We start from the raw sequence: 14,953 nt of genomic DNA on the forward strand, positions 1-14,953 counted from the left end.
CCAGGGTCTGGAAGGGGGGTCCTGATCCCGGATTCCCGCTCCTTTTTCACAAAAATCCCGCATCCCGCATTTTTTAAAATAGCTGTCCCGAATCTTGTTTTTTCTTCCCCCACCTTCCCCCCCCCCTCCAAAAAAAAACTTTTTTCTGCAAAAGCTAAAAAATGTAAGATGTAGATTGTCGCTTTCGATTTATATCTTGAACTTACGAGTGCAAAAAAAAAAAATAACTTCTTTAGTGCTCTCATCATACTGACCTCAGTATGATGAGAGCACTAAAGAAGTTTACAAGAACAGTGTCCACCGCGTCTCATCTGAGACGAGACACTGTGATCGCCCATTTGTGACGTGACAACTTCCCGTTTTCCCGACAGAAAAAAGAAATAACTTCTTTAGTGCTCTCATCATACTGACCTCAGTATGATGAGAGCACTAAAGAAGTTTACAAGAACAGTGTCCACCGCGTATCATCTGAGACGAGACACTGTGCTCGCCCATTTGTGACGTGACAACTTCCCGTTTTCCCGACAGAAAGTTTAAAAATCCCGCATCCCGTGCCGTGAATTTCGGTTAATCCCACTTCCCGGAGAGCAGTCCAATCCCGAATCCCGTCAAGATATCTTGCGTTTTCCCGAATCCCGCACTGTATTTTGGTCAAATCCCGGATCCCGAAAATACCCTTCCAGACCCTGTGAAACTAAGTGTCTTGACCCAGAACATAACGCAATAACCCCACCCAATGCTTGAATCCCGACTGCCCAATCTAGAAATAAGAGTCGGCCAGGGGGATAAGTGGTATACCAGTACCGTATTTTCTCAATTAAACGCCCCCGGCGTTTATTTCAAACTTGGTTCTGTGGATCCGGCGTTTATTTGAATGGTGCAGTATATTTGAGCAAAATATTCATTAAAAAGGGTTTTAGTCATTATTTGTGACATGAATGTATCTTGCCATCATACCTAAAGCATATTACACCTCAAATAAATGCCTAAAAGGCTTACTGACCACTCTACCTTGGAGACCCAGCGTTTATTCGGGGCCCGGCGTTTAATCGAGAAAATACGTATACCTTAAAAGCATGTACCCAGTATACCCAAAATTTCCCTTTAAAATCATGAAAACAACCAAAATTTGGAATAACACAGTATACTTTATACCCATAAAAAGCCTGAGCGACCTGAGAAATAATCATCCAACATGCTAACCATTAGGCCACAGCTTCCCCCACATGATTTACAAGTTGCCAGTTTACTTTTGAACACAGTATCAAGTAACCCAGAAGAAGTCCATGGTTTTTTGCCCTATATCCCACTAAGGAGCCTGTCCACAGGCTAATGTTAGCCAACACTCTCTTACCATGAGCAGTGCTAATTAATTAAAATGGTATGCATCTTTTGGGGAGAATGACTAATGGGCGGACTGCATACACATGCATGAGATGAACAGTGGCAAGAATACGAGGTTCAACTCACTTTATACAACCAATCCAGATTTCTCTTTCTTCCTCTGAGACTGCACAGATACGATACACGTCATGGTGCCCTAAAAAATCATCATTGAATTATAAATTTAATCATAGAGCAAGACACAGTTGCAACTTACATGTAAGATTGCAGCTCTTGAATGTGATCATATACCTTTTATGCTATCTATCAATCATTCAATTGATCAATCAGTCAATCAATCAATCAATCAAATAAACAAACTTTTGAGAGGGTGACACTTAAAAATAAGAAAGGATTTCAAAAGGTCTTGAGAACAGCAGACACGTAAAGATTTTAAGAAAAACGACAATTTTTTTAAGTTTCAAAGACATGTTTCGACAGAGCATCTGTCATCTTCAGTTGAATGGTTTACAAAGCACAGTGAGTTGAATAATAAGTAGAAAAAAAAGACAAGTAGTAACAACAGAACGTGAAAATGTGTGAATTAGAAGGATAATTTTAGATAATAATAATAAAAAAAGGATTTACTACAACTAGCTGTCTAGCACTTGTACCCCTCAAGTGGTTAAATAACTCATAGACATGTCTTGTTTCATTTTACCCATACAAACCTTCTACAACTTTTCCTTCTGAGTCTGTCTTACAAGCTTTTATTAGTCCAGATGAATTATCCGCTGAATATATTTCAAAGCAGTACTGGAAAGAAATATGGCATGGTGAGTTAAAATCCTACCAGTTACATATTTTACACGTTCTTAATTTAAGGTAAATCAATTACAAAATATGATTTCAGATTGCTTTCAAATTTTACTGTCAAATATTTCTTAATCCTTTATTTTAGTCCAATTTAAGCAGGAGAAATTGTCATGAAAAACTCACCTTTCTTCTGGCATCCTGAACTTCTCTCACTTGAAGATTTTCCAAAGGAATAATACCACGGGGCTCCCTATCCTGTGAAGCAGTGATAATTTGTTAAGAAAAGATCTGCTAAGAAAGTCCCTGGTTCAACAACCAAATTAAAGAAATGTTTGGTATTTCTAAATGTCACAAAATGAAAAAAAAAATCCAAGACTGATCGAAATTTTATTTCCACCCAGTGTCTGTCTATTGGTAATGGAGGGGAGCAGGGATGGGGCAGTGATGAGAGCGCTTGCCTCCCACCAAATATGTAGCTCACATTCAATTCTGGCCTGGTGCTATATGTAGGTTGAATTTGTTGTTGGTTTTTGCCTTGCTCTGAGGGTTTTCTCCAGTTTTTCTCCCTCATGAAAAACCAACATTTCCAAATTCGATCTGGATAGAGGAACGGCATGAAAACCAGCTAGAGCTGATGTGGCTTCCTCTCTAAATATGGCAATTTACTTTTAATTATTGTTATGTCTCCTCCCAGAAAAAAATTGTTTTATCAACTCCCCCCTTCACTCTTTGACAAGCTCAATGAAATTATGCACACAAAAAGCATACATACCCCTACATTCTTGAAGTAATAGAGGCAGTTATCTTTTAAGATAAAATATCGTTTTCTCCAACTTTTGTGCAAGCCACCTTGAAAATAAAAAAAAAAAACACATAATGTTAATTGTGTTCTTTGAGAAAATATCCATACCCTTCCCACGGAAGGTTTATTGGTTTGAATCCCCCCGCCCCTCTGGAAATTCCAGTTAAAAATATTTGGCTTTTGAGACCACCCACCCACTCAGAATTTTCAATGACCTTCCACGGGGTGGGTATGGAGATTTTCTGGAATTGCACATCAGAAGTTTCAACACTCTATATAGTGGAAAAAAGAGTTACAAAAAAGTCCATTACCTTCCTTTATAAGCCAGCCTTCTCTGTCCGGGTTGAAAAATGTATGAGTTATGTCATTTCCATCATCTTCCGGGATCTTGAATTGTTCATTTTTGATGCTTTCATATAAACTCTAAATATCAACAATACGTATGATTAAATTAGCCCCAAAACCAGACACTTGTGATTCCGCTTGTAGCCACATGGCAGTGTGTACTGCACAATTCTAAAGGCAACAGCTACTTCTCCCCTCCCACTCAATAATAAATTATAACAATTTTTCAAACTCTTCAAATTAACACCTACACTCCTATGTTCAAGGGAAACAAATCCTCTTATGCCTTGTCACTTTTTTTAAGAGTGGTTAACTTCTTTCACTGTAGATGCCTTGCCCTACTGTTTGACTTCCCATTGGGTTTGAAGCTCAACAGTACAACAGTACTACAGAATGAAGCGTAGACAGAATTTTGATGACTGTCCAAAATAAACTACAAACTGATGAGAATCACTGACAAAAGATTAGGGTGTTGATTAGAAGTTCATTATTAATATTATATCAAGTACCGTAAAGTTCCGTGTATAAGCCGCAACATTTTCCTCTAAATTCAAGTCAAAAATCAGGGGTGTGGCTTATCTACGGAAACATCTCTGTTTGGAGTTCTCAAAGGCCTAATTAATATTCATAAAAAACTACTCAAGACGTCATTGAATAAACATATAACAACCTGAAAACTTTGTTGTTCACTGCCTTTTAGTTCCTCTGCAAAGCTGTTTGCAGTGAAGCCTGCCAGTCACTTCGAATCATGTCTTTCCGCCGCGTGCAAGAAAGCACCAAGATAAACGCAAGTATATGTACTCACAAGGCAAATGGCCGACCACTTCACTTTTTTATTGACCTTTACAACAAATGCATCTGCTGGATTAACAAACTCCTTTTCTGCATGAAGTTTTTATCTTGTTGCGGGTAGCAGTTTCCAAGAATCTTGAAATAAAAACGTGGTTTCTTCCGTAGAAAATGCCAGAAAGTGTTTTAATGCCCAGACTCCTCTCTACAATTCAAAGCATGGCTACTAAGCATTCATCATTGGCGTACAGAGTGGTCATTACAAGTGTTTCAAGAGTGTTTAGAAGTGATAATCTCGAAAAAATGATATCAAGAGAGCATCCAAGTTTAAGATATTGTGAACTCAAACTAAAAGGGAGGTATGACAAGTGAAATCTCGCTTTCGTAAGTGTCAGTGTTTCGAAACCGTGCTTGTTTGCCCTTGTTTGTTTACCAATAGAACTTCACTTTCAAGAACTTCAAACTTTATGGTCTGTACATTTTTTCCAAAATTTGAGCTTCCAAATCGGGGGTGCGGCTTATCTACGGGTGCGGCTTATACACGGAACTTTATGGTACAAATAATATTATTTATTAAAGAAACCAACCACAAGAATGTCAGTTGGTAGATCTTCTCCACAGTTTATCCCTCTGTTCATTTGAATAAATCTCTCTAATGTAGGCTACAAAAAGAGAAGGGAAAAAAGAAACAATAATACATCAATAAGGACAAGATTATAAGACACTTCCAATCTGTCAATATAATAATGGAAAAAAAAAATCTTGACTTTCAAAAAAAAAAAACTGTTTTAACTAGTACTTACTTTGTCTTTGACACTTGGGTTGTGAAGACTAGTGTTTAACAAGATGAGTGAGAAACTTAAAACATAGCAGGTATCTGTGGAGTGAGAACCAAACAAAACTTAATTAATGAATCAAGTATGTTAAATTCACAGTCAAACCTATCTAATATGGCCACCAAAGAGGCAGAGATAGGTATCTGTATAATAACTTACTAGGTGACTTTGTCATGGAGGTAGGGGCCAAGTGTACTGTGCATTTTATAAAGGTGTCTGTGTCCCGGGGGGGGGGGGGGGGTACTCCGGCTTGGAAATGACGGGGATGATCGAAGGATTTTTGGGGTTTGAAATTTTTTATTCCGGGATTTTTTTGGGTTGGAAAATTAGGCAAGTATTTTTTTGGGTGACTTGAATTGAATAGTGGATTTTTTTTGGTATTAAAAACAAACTAAAATGCCTTGGTGCTGCCTTGGCGTATTTATGGTATGATGAATAAACAAGCATGAGCGTTCAACTTTTAATGATTTTCTTTGTGTTATATTATTGCCCCTCCTGGAAATTTAGGGGTAATTTGACAAAGGATTTTTTGGGGGGTTATTTTTGGTCCAGGGATTTTTTGGGTTAATGTCGGAAGACTTAGGGATTTTCTTGGGTCCTGAGTTTTGCCTCCATTCGATCATCCCCATCATTTACAAGCCGGAGTACCCCCCCTGGGGTCTGTGTGGAGAGGTTTGACTGTACTTATCTTTCCAGAAGGAAAAACTGTCTGTCTTGGAAGACAAAGGGCAGGGCTACTACCTTTATATGTCTACATGCCAAGAAATGGAAAAGGGCATTTTTCAAGTACCAACTTGACAAAACCAATTTTTTGAGGAGATAAAAGACCTTTCTTGTATCTCCCCTTGCAGCAAAAACCAGCCACACCTGGGCAATTTTATTTGCTGATTGCAGTGAATTTGATTGCCAGCGATTGCAGCGATCGTCAAAAATCGCCAAGTGTGCCCGGTGCAGCGATTGCAATTTTCGCTGATCACCGTGTCAGATATTGGCGATTTTATTTGCCAGATGTGGTGATCCGCAAAAATTGCAATTGCTGCACCAGGCACACTTGGCGACTTTCCCCAATCGCCGCGATTGGCAAATAAAATCACCAAGTGAGTTACGGCTTAACTCACCAGTTGATGTAAACACTCCAGGGTTCTGTTCACAATATCTCTTGGCAAATGCTTCCATCATTCTGTCAATCTTTTGAGCCTCACCAGGAAGACGAAAACTCCACAAGAATTCTCTACAAGAATGTGAAAAAGCATGGTTAAACAGGCACGGCGGCGCCGGGGGGCTGGGGGGGGCTTTAGTCCCCCCAGAATTTCCGAAAAAAATAAAGACTTACTAAGAGAAAAGTCTTTTAAGCCCCCCCCACTTCAAGTCTCTAGTCAGCCCCCCCACTTGAAATATTGCTCTGCCGTCCCTGTTAAACAGTCTCTGCAATTATTATTTTACAAAACTAATAACTTAGAACTTCAAGGTCAGCTTTGCACTTTTCCTGCAAGTTTTAACTTTTCTGTAGAATTTACAACTTGGGTGAACTACCTGGGGTTATCATTACCTCACTCCCAGAGCTTGTTACAAAACATTTAAAAGAAGTTTGGAATCATTTACTTGTATCAAGCATAAAGAGTAAAGAGGGCTGGATTGTTGATAACACGTAGCATAATTACCGGTATGTGGATGGGGGGCGTGATATTGGTTGTCGTCTTGCTTTGGGGAATAAATTTCGGATTTTGGGTATGGCTTAGGGTGTTCTGGGCCAATGTCAATATTTTAATCCATCAGCGTCTTGTTTAGGGTTGCACACGAAAAAATATACAAATATTAATTAATCCTATTTTCAGAATTTTGGTATCTTTTAGGGGTCCAAATAAGCTTGAGCCACACCTAGATTGGTATCTTTTAGGGTTTTTTTTTTTTTTTTCAAAATTTCTGACAAGCATCCCCGCCCCTTTGATCAGTCCCCACTGTACGACTGTGTAAGACACTTTTCTAGCACATTGCTTCTCTCAAATAAACATTTAAATGTCAGCAAATCAGTCATGGACTAGTAGGTATCTCATTTAGGGAGAGTACGCAATACCACTAAGTTGCCCAAAATAGAACTGAATGTAGATTTTCAACCAAACTTTGCCAACTGGTTGATTACTTTAAGGGGACTTAAACTTTAAAATAAAAAAGTGCAGTCACAATATTCGTTTAGGAGCAGAAATACCGGCAAAGTACACTTTTCCAGTGATGATTTTTTTTTCAAATTATGAGAAAAATTTGATAGGTCGGCATACTCATTTACAAGAAAGCGAGGATTTCTTTCTTTCGTGGCCTAAGATTAAGCCTGCTATTAAGCCAAGTGGCTAATCAGCTCGGAGCTTATCCCGGTTTCTGTAGCATTAAGCGGCTAGGAGTATTTCTACCCTGCCCCCCCCCCCCAGATGGGATGCTAGTCCATTGCAGAGTTACCCCCAGCAGTAAATTTGACGGTACCTATTTTATACACCTGGGTGGAGAGAGGCACTATGAGAGTAAAGTGTCTTGCCTAAGAACACAACACAGTGCCAGGCCAGGTCTCGTACCCAGACCGCTCGATCTGGGCGCCTCCCCTCACATAAGCTACCCACCTACCCACATAGAAAAAAGCTACTATTTTGTTTACATGTATGTGCGCGTGCTAACTATCGTAAAATTTTGCACAGTAACGATGCACAATACAATACAGGGCAATGACCTTAAATTAAGCTACTAGCTTACAAACATATATAATTATTTACTTTTAGTACATAGTTAACTGAACTTACCTGAGGCCATCTACTAATAATCTTCCCTTGAAATCATGATGCTCGACAAAGATTCGGAACACTTCCAGATTGAATTCTTTACTGTGGAATAATATCACCAAAAGTTTTAATTCCCTTACAATAACAATTATCAGCATTTTACCCCAAAATGGCCCAAAGATGTCCAATGCACAACTCACTGTTCTCCAAGATAATTTCCAATCATTGTTTTATTTAGCCCTTCTTCTTTGAAGAGAAAGTCTGCGATGTCCTCTGGAGTGTTATTCAGCAAGTTGTTAGCTATCAGGTAATCCATTCCCTGTTAACATGATGACAAAAAGACATTAAAAATCATTGCACTTTATTAAGTATTTGGCTCACAAATTCGATTTTTGTTTTTTTTTTATGTCAAATTAATCAAGACTGAAAGTCAACAAGATAACAGGGATGAGAATTCTTCAATTACTTTGAAAGTAATAACATCAATGCTTGGGCAAACAAACCAACAGCAAGAAACAGTCAATGAGGTATTTAGTTGATGAAAGTACACAAGAGTCCAAGAAAGCATGCAAGAGCTGGTAATCAAACATAGAAAAAGAATTAAATTCTTTGATTGTGAACTTTTGTTAGGTATTTCTCATCAACTCTCAAAATTCTTGTTTCAGTTTAATTTGACTTCAGTATAAGATACCATTCTCACAATTTGGTGGTGTATCAAGACACATGCTTCAATTGCAATCAAAAAAAATAGGGCCCCAATGGGTCCATGTGTTTTGCTGCTAGAGCAAAGTCTTAGGGAACATGTTGATGAAAGACAAGTGAGTCGAGATTGAAATCCAACGTCTTTTATTGTCTGTCACTTGTGTGCAGGTTAATAATTGCACTATATTGTAGTCACTTTGTGTTAATTCAATCCTGATAATTTTACTGATCAATGTTATGTTGAAATCAAAGACAGCAAACATAATTTAATTACTAGTAAGTTAACGTAATGTCTGACATGATTGTCTCTTTGATAAAAAACAGTAACTCTTAACATTATAAAAAAATCTCAATGAACTCAATGTGATTCTTTTAGTGGCGTTATCTCACTGGTTACCGTTAGTTGTATTTGGAATCATTGTCACAATGGTAGCGTTTTAACAACAACGAAAAAGACAGAATCTATTGACCTTATAAGAACTCAATGTGATATATTTATTAGTGACAAGACAGTGGTTCTTTAACCACTTTCACCCAAATTAAACACTGGAACAACTAACTCTTAACAAACTTGTTGTGTCACCCTGAGTTAAATATGCAAAATTCAGAAATTATAAATAATCGCACGCGCACCGGCGTACAACAACAGAAAGACGGCGTTGAACGTAACGCAAAGTTCATTTTGAAAGCGAAAGTTTACAAATAATTATTATCATTCGTCAGTCATCCCTTCACGCATGAACACTCGTCGAATTTCAGTGTCTTCACAACAAGATCGGAAGATCGATAAGGACCAATTTTTGATTCTGCGAAAGTTCGTTTTCTTAAAGTTTTAGAAATTTGTGAAGTTGGAGGATTCACTGAGGACTGCGTAGCCGAAGATGCAGTGGCTCGCTGGACATCAAATTCTATTTTTCACGGCATTTAATTAATCTTCACAAAATAAACATGTGGCGCCAGCGCATCTGGCAGTCAAAAATTCATTTTTCAAAAAACTTTCCCTTTCCAGCTATTTTAGCGGGGCTTATACTATAGTACCTACCTGTCAGTCGTAGAAAAGCTGAAATTTAAGGATGAACTGTTTATTAAATGAAGACCGTATTATTTTTTAATAACTAGTAAACAAACTGGTCGCCATTTAAACACGAACTGATGAATGTTGCATCTGATGCAGTGAATCTGGTGAATGAGAACTTCCTTTAATATTTCTTTGTTTTCGACGGTGTGCACCACTGAATAAGTTTCTTTCCCATTGTGATGTTACTAGTATTAATTCGTTTCTAGCTGTCTTTTATATAGCTCGAATACAGCTACAATTAGCGGTGCAGCCTACCAGCATGGTATATTCCTTTCCAGCTGTCTTTGCGTGACAAGTTACACGTTCATACATTTTATTTTAAAATATGAAGTTCAGAGTTAATACAGTACTAGTATGCTGTAGACAGTGTAGACAAGGTGAGGGTAAGTTTATTTTCAAAGCGAAAGTTTACAAACTGTGCACTAACCGGTCCTTTGGAGAAAATATTTATGACCTTCGGCGAGGTTCCAAGTCTTCGCTCTTTTCGTAAATGATGAAAACTGCAGAATAATTTTCTCATAAAACTGGAGTGGTCGCGCCACAGTTTGTTTTCTTTCCCAATGCGATATACTTTTAAATCGGTTTTCTGTTTTCCAACGTGTCCAACGTGGTTTGCGTTCGAATACTTTGGCCCGTAACTTCGAATGCGATCAGCGCTACGGTTCATTGGTTTCGATTTTGTTTGTTCATGGATTTGATTGACATCGGTAGTTCAGATTTCTCCTCTGTTACGGCACTTACACCTTACACCTTACGTCCCTTACGGCACAAACTTCAGCTTTCAATGTGTTTTGCTTGCAGCCATTGCGGCTGCAGCAAAACACAATAATTGTGCAGTAATATTAACAAAAACAGCTTTGTTGCTATGTGAAACCATTCAATAATGTAGAATATAATTTATTATTATCACAACTAGCCAAAATCGCACTTAAACTCATGATCTCAAAATCAAATTCAATTCTAAAAAAATGTTACAAAACCCCTGAAAGAGTGATTAGTTTTGGAAGACTGTGTCATTCTAGTTCGAACAAAAAATTAAAATGTCATATTACTTAATAATCACAAATAGCAGAATGGGTAAAAACAAAAAAACAACTACCTCTAGAAATCAATTTTGGTGTAATAGAAACATTACCTAAGATAAAGTTGTTCTTCCTTTTCACCCAAACTCTATATTGATATTAATATTGAAATTTTCTCATGCAAAATCACTTATCAGCACATTTTTGACACAATATTACCAAGATAATAAACAATCCTGCCACCAGCTGTAGCAGCTTTTAATGAATTTTTAATTTGTGGAAGAAATTAAAATACCTCAAAGTAGTCTCAATCTGATTTCTCTGGTAATTTTGACCTCACACAAGAAAATATTGTCTCACTATATGTAAATTTTCATCTGTTTAGAATGCTTTTGCAAATAGTAAACTGTAAAGTTTTAAAGTTTACACGTTTGCAAAAGCATTGTTAAAACAAACCATTTACACTGTGATACAAACTACAGGTATTATGAAATACTTTTATGTCTTATATAAAAGGCTTATTAGAACTGTGCTCAATACGTACTAGACATGGTCAGGAGAACTAATTGTTCCTCAAGTACACATTTTATGTGAAACTTGTGAGCCTCGTGTAGTTACAAACTGATGTCTCTATTGAGGTGATCATTTGACAATTTTTGCCATTTAAGAGACATTCAAGATGATGTTGGTTTTTATTTGAACCAAAACCACTCATGAAAGACACCGGCAATCGACCAATCAAAAAGTGAAGAAAATACAGCCAATGCTAAGCACAGGTACATAATTAACACAACGAAAAACGAAACTGTCCACACCTTGTCAGGATCCATGTTAAACTTCTTTTTTCCAGTAGATAATTGCTTAGCCCTGGGATCATCTTTAGAACTGTTTAAAGAACAATTAATAAAAGATTATCAGCTCTTGATAAATAAAGATTCCAACTTGTTTAATCCACAGCAGTTTGGAGAAACTTGGCAGCCTATCAGTACTGGCATTTATCTCTGGTTTCTATTAATTAGTCCTTAATACAACTGTAGGTTCTCCAAGTTTTCTGTCAGTTTTAGTGGCAGATCTAGGGGATATGGCGGGCCACCACCTTATTTTTAGGCTAAATAGAAGCCCATAGGGCCAAGAAATCTATTTTTGAGAGTGCCCCCTCCCCTCCCCCCCCCCCATTATTACTGGGCCCGGATGATAGGGGGCCTCACTTATTTGTAGGTCTGCATGTGCCACTGAGGTTGTCCTTATAGTACTACTTGTCTGGACCCAATTATACACCTGTGGGTCACTGGTCGGAATGGTAGGCTAATGGTAAGAGCACTGGACTTTGAATAAAGTGGCTTGAGTTCAAGTGCTGGACAGGGTGTGTTCTTGGACAAGATACTTTTAGCACCTCTCCTGTGGAACTGCTTCTAGTAAGAGAAAATGATGGCTTGATATTTTAGGTGGTCACTTATGGCCTGGGAGATTTGCTATATGATTTGTAAATGTTCTCATGATTGTACGTAAGTTACACGCTATTTTTACACAAAAACCTTGAAAACTTTATAAATTTTCAATTACCCATTGTCACGTTGTTCAACAGCGTCCATTTCTGCTGTTACGTCTGCTATCTCGGCCTTGAGGCGCTATAATAATTGATAGCAAAAAAGAAAAAATTAACAAGAGATGGTTTAAATTTCAAAACGTAAAAAAGGGTCAATGTAGTTTCTATCAAAAATAATTAATTAATAGAACAAAATTACCAGATTTGTCCTGATTGACTCTAACTTAATAAATATAATGTAAAATATATTAAAGAATGCAAAGAAGAAAACCAACCAAGCAACATAAACATTGCAAAATATCAATTAAACCAACTTGTGGACTGGTGCTTTGATGGAAATCTCTTAAACAAGTTCATTGACAGTTAAAGAATAATTTTTTGGGGGAAAGGAGATCTCTAAAGCAGCTATAAGCTTTCTGAAAATAATTCTTTGAAACTGTACTGATCCTCTGTTGATATCACTGGTAAAAATTTTCTAAATTGTGCAATTCATGTTATGGCTGATATATGATCACAAACCATGTTTTCACTGTTGTTAAAAGCAGTCAAAAACCACCGTTGTGCTTGACATTAAATAAACATTTTTGTTATAAAAAGAGAACTTAAATTAATATTTTAATATTGTGACATTCAACACTACTGTTGTGAGTTTTGTGGGCTCAGGTTTCAGAAAGAAGGTATATTAAGGGTATATTACAAAAAATGTACTAGAAAAGTAGTAATAACCAAATTTTCATTTTAATTTAATTATTTATAAGCTTGGAATCAAAAAAAGTTATGCAACAGTTTTGTACCTGAATTTCAATCAGCAACTCTGATTTTCTTTTCCTAATCCCCATTAGGAGGGTCTGCTCCTTTGGAGTTAAACCTAAATTTAAAATTTAAATAGCATATTAAATATCTACAGTCAAACCACTCCTTATCGACACCTCCATAATATGGACACCTCTATATTTTGGCCAGTTCTCTTGGTCCCAGAGAAACCAGAATACACACTCTTTACATTGTGTACCTCTAAGGCCATCTTTACAATATGGACACTCGGCTCTGCCATTGGTGTTGTATTAAAGAGGATTGACTGTGCATTTATAAACTTTTTATAAGTTTGAGCCACAGATAAATGTCTAATAATTCCTTCCAATAACCCCAATTTAAAGCCTGCGTCCCACATGGAGGTTGGGTGCCAAGGAACCTGGGGGCTGGAGCTGCCGACCCCAAACCCATGTAGCAAGAACACCCGAAAGCCTGCCCTAGCCACAACCCAGCCACGAGCGCCGCCTGCCACACCCAGCCCCCGTCATAGTGAATGAAATTCAGTGGAAAAAAAATATTCGCAGTAAGCCAGGACGTCTCGAGCACTAAACTCAGTGAAGCTACCCGACTTAGTGAAAACTACTAGCACGTGCAACGGCGAACGCATAAGAACACGGCAGGTAACCGCTGACCACGAGAGCGCCGGAAGTTGCCCGCAGCGCTTTGACCAGAAGTAAACGCCATGCATAGGAAATTGTCAGCCCGCCAATGAACGTTAATAAACGCCAAGCCACGCTAATGCCAAGCTAACGCCAGGCAACTACAGAACAGCCACAACTAGCTCCTAGTCATTAAGGTATCAGTGTACCCCAAATGACCATCATGCGTTGGAGCTGCCTTACCGTCTGGTAATTAACGCAAACCCCAGCAAAGTATATATTTTCTGAAAGCTTAGGAAATGTAGATTACGGAGATATAGTTACTCTAAGTAAAAATATTAATGTTATCCAAAAAGAGCGTGTTATTTCCAAAAGTACAGAGGCTCATAAATCGGGTTCGTTTCCGGAAAAATTTGAGTGGGAAAAAGCGATTAGCATCGCTATGTGTTCTTCACACATTTCTCTAAGAAACTGTGTCGGGGAATATTGATTACTTGTCTGGTTTGTTTTTGACACGCAGTTAAACTTTAAGAGTGCAAGGAACAACTATTCTCTGCATTAAAACAGCCATAACTTTTGAAAGAGGAAAAAAGTTAAAATTCGCCGACATAGTTTTGTTGCTCAATTGTCGGGCAACATTCTTGCCAAATTTCAGCGAAAATTGTTGAAACCCCATTGAAAACGAACTTAAAATGCGCGCCCCTCTCTTCGAAAATTTGTTTACGAGATACGAAAGAAAATGTATTTTGGGGTGTACTTCCGCTTTTATGAGATTAATTACATAAGACGTGTGAAAATGACCACGCGTTGAGCGATAGAATGAAGGTTCATTTTACTTTAACAATAGAACTTGTTCAAAGCGGTGTCAAATGTTGCTTCTGGTCGGAAACAGTCTGTTGCACAATTTTATTTCTACCGCTCGCTTTATAACAATTTTCGTCTCAGTGCAACAGTTTTAGAAAAGTTAAATCTAAAACAATAAAAACGTGGAGTCGCAAGCATCGTAAAAGTCCCAAAGTAAGCCGAGCAACTGGTCGTGATGCCGGGTCGTGGCGTTACGCTTCAAGCGAAAAATCTTTAGTCTTTTCCCGTTGTTGCAGCATTCTTTGAACATGAGAAAAGAATGGAAAAATTGTTCTTCTTTCACGTCTGAAAAACTATGCATTTTGCCAGCGCAAAACACCCAAAGCATCTCCTCGAAAGAATTGTGATAATCACGCAACGGTAGATCGCTGCGCTTCTTTAGACAACCTGTTGACAGCTATCAATATCAAATAATTAATGGCAAGAAAAGTTTTTCGCTGAATAACTTTGGGTAGAGTCAATCTTTTTTCATGCTCTTTTTTTAAATGAAAGGTCTTAATGAGATCTACCCGAAAATACCAAAATATATTTTTCTTTAAAATGGTCAATTTTGGGGTACACTGATACCTTAACTTAGTTAAATAATATATTTACCTTCATTAAATAATATATTTAACCTCATTAAAATTCTTATTAGATTTTAAAACAACAAC

The 14,953-nt window shown here is 37.7% G+C and overlaps 1 protein-coding gene across 2 annotated transcripts; it reads right to left on the minus strand.

Annotated features, from left to right (window-relative positions):
* Positions 1-1,184: 1,184 nt before the first annotated feature.
* On the minus strand, positions 1,185-12,904 carry LOC144641401 (cytohesin-1-like). Of its 2 annotated transcripts, none has more exons than XM_078500420.1 (13): positions 12,819-12,904; positions 12,042-12,106; positions 11,294-11,363; positions 7,877-7,995; positions 7,698-7,778; positions 6,030-6,142; positions 4,879-4,952; positions 4,663-4,737; positions 3,253-3,364; positions 2,912-2,988; positions 2,323-2,394; positions 2,055-2,139; positions 1,185-1,540 (listed from the first exon to the last, which is right to left on the minus strand). In XM_078500420.1, the coding sequence occupies exons 1-13, from the start codon at positions 12,861-12,863 to the stop codon at positions 1,467-1,469; spliced, it is 1,062 nt and encodes a 353-aa protein (XP_078356546.1). In that variant the 5' UTR covers positions 12,864-12,904; the 3' UTR covers positions 1,185-1,466. The 2 variants fall into 2 exon arrangements, 1 of the variants encoding a protein (XP_078356546.1); XR_013568545.1 differs by lacking the exon at positions 1,185-1,540 and adding an exon at positions 1,686-1,749 and having other exon boundaries at positions 1,978-2,139.
* Positions 12,905-14,953: the final 2,049 nt, after the last annotated feature.

This window comes from Oculina patagonica, unplaced genomic scaffold, assembly GCF_052425735.1.
Source record: "Oculina patagonica isolate OP01 unplaced genomic scaffold, crgOcupat unplaced91, whole genome shotgun sequence".
NCBI lineage: Eukaryota > Metazoa > Cnidaria > Anthozoa > Scleractinia > Oculinidae > Oculina > Oculina patagonica.

Coding starts and splice junctions, on each gene's coding strand:
- LOC144641401 (XM_078500420.1), bottom strand. CDS start 12,863: ATGGGGATTAGGAAAAGAAAATCAGAGTTGCTGATTGAAATTCAG. Junction 7,996..11,293: donor TTAACATGGATCCTGACAAG/GTGTGGACAGTT, acceptor TCATGTTAACAG/GGAATGGATTACCTGATAGC. Junction 4,953..6,029: donor TGGAGTGTTTACATCAACTG/GTGAGTTAAGCC, acceptor CTCACTCCACAG/ATACCTGCTATGTTTTAAGT.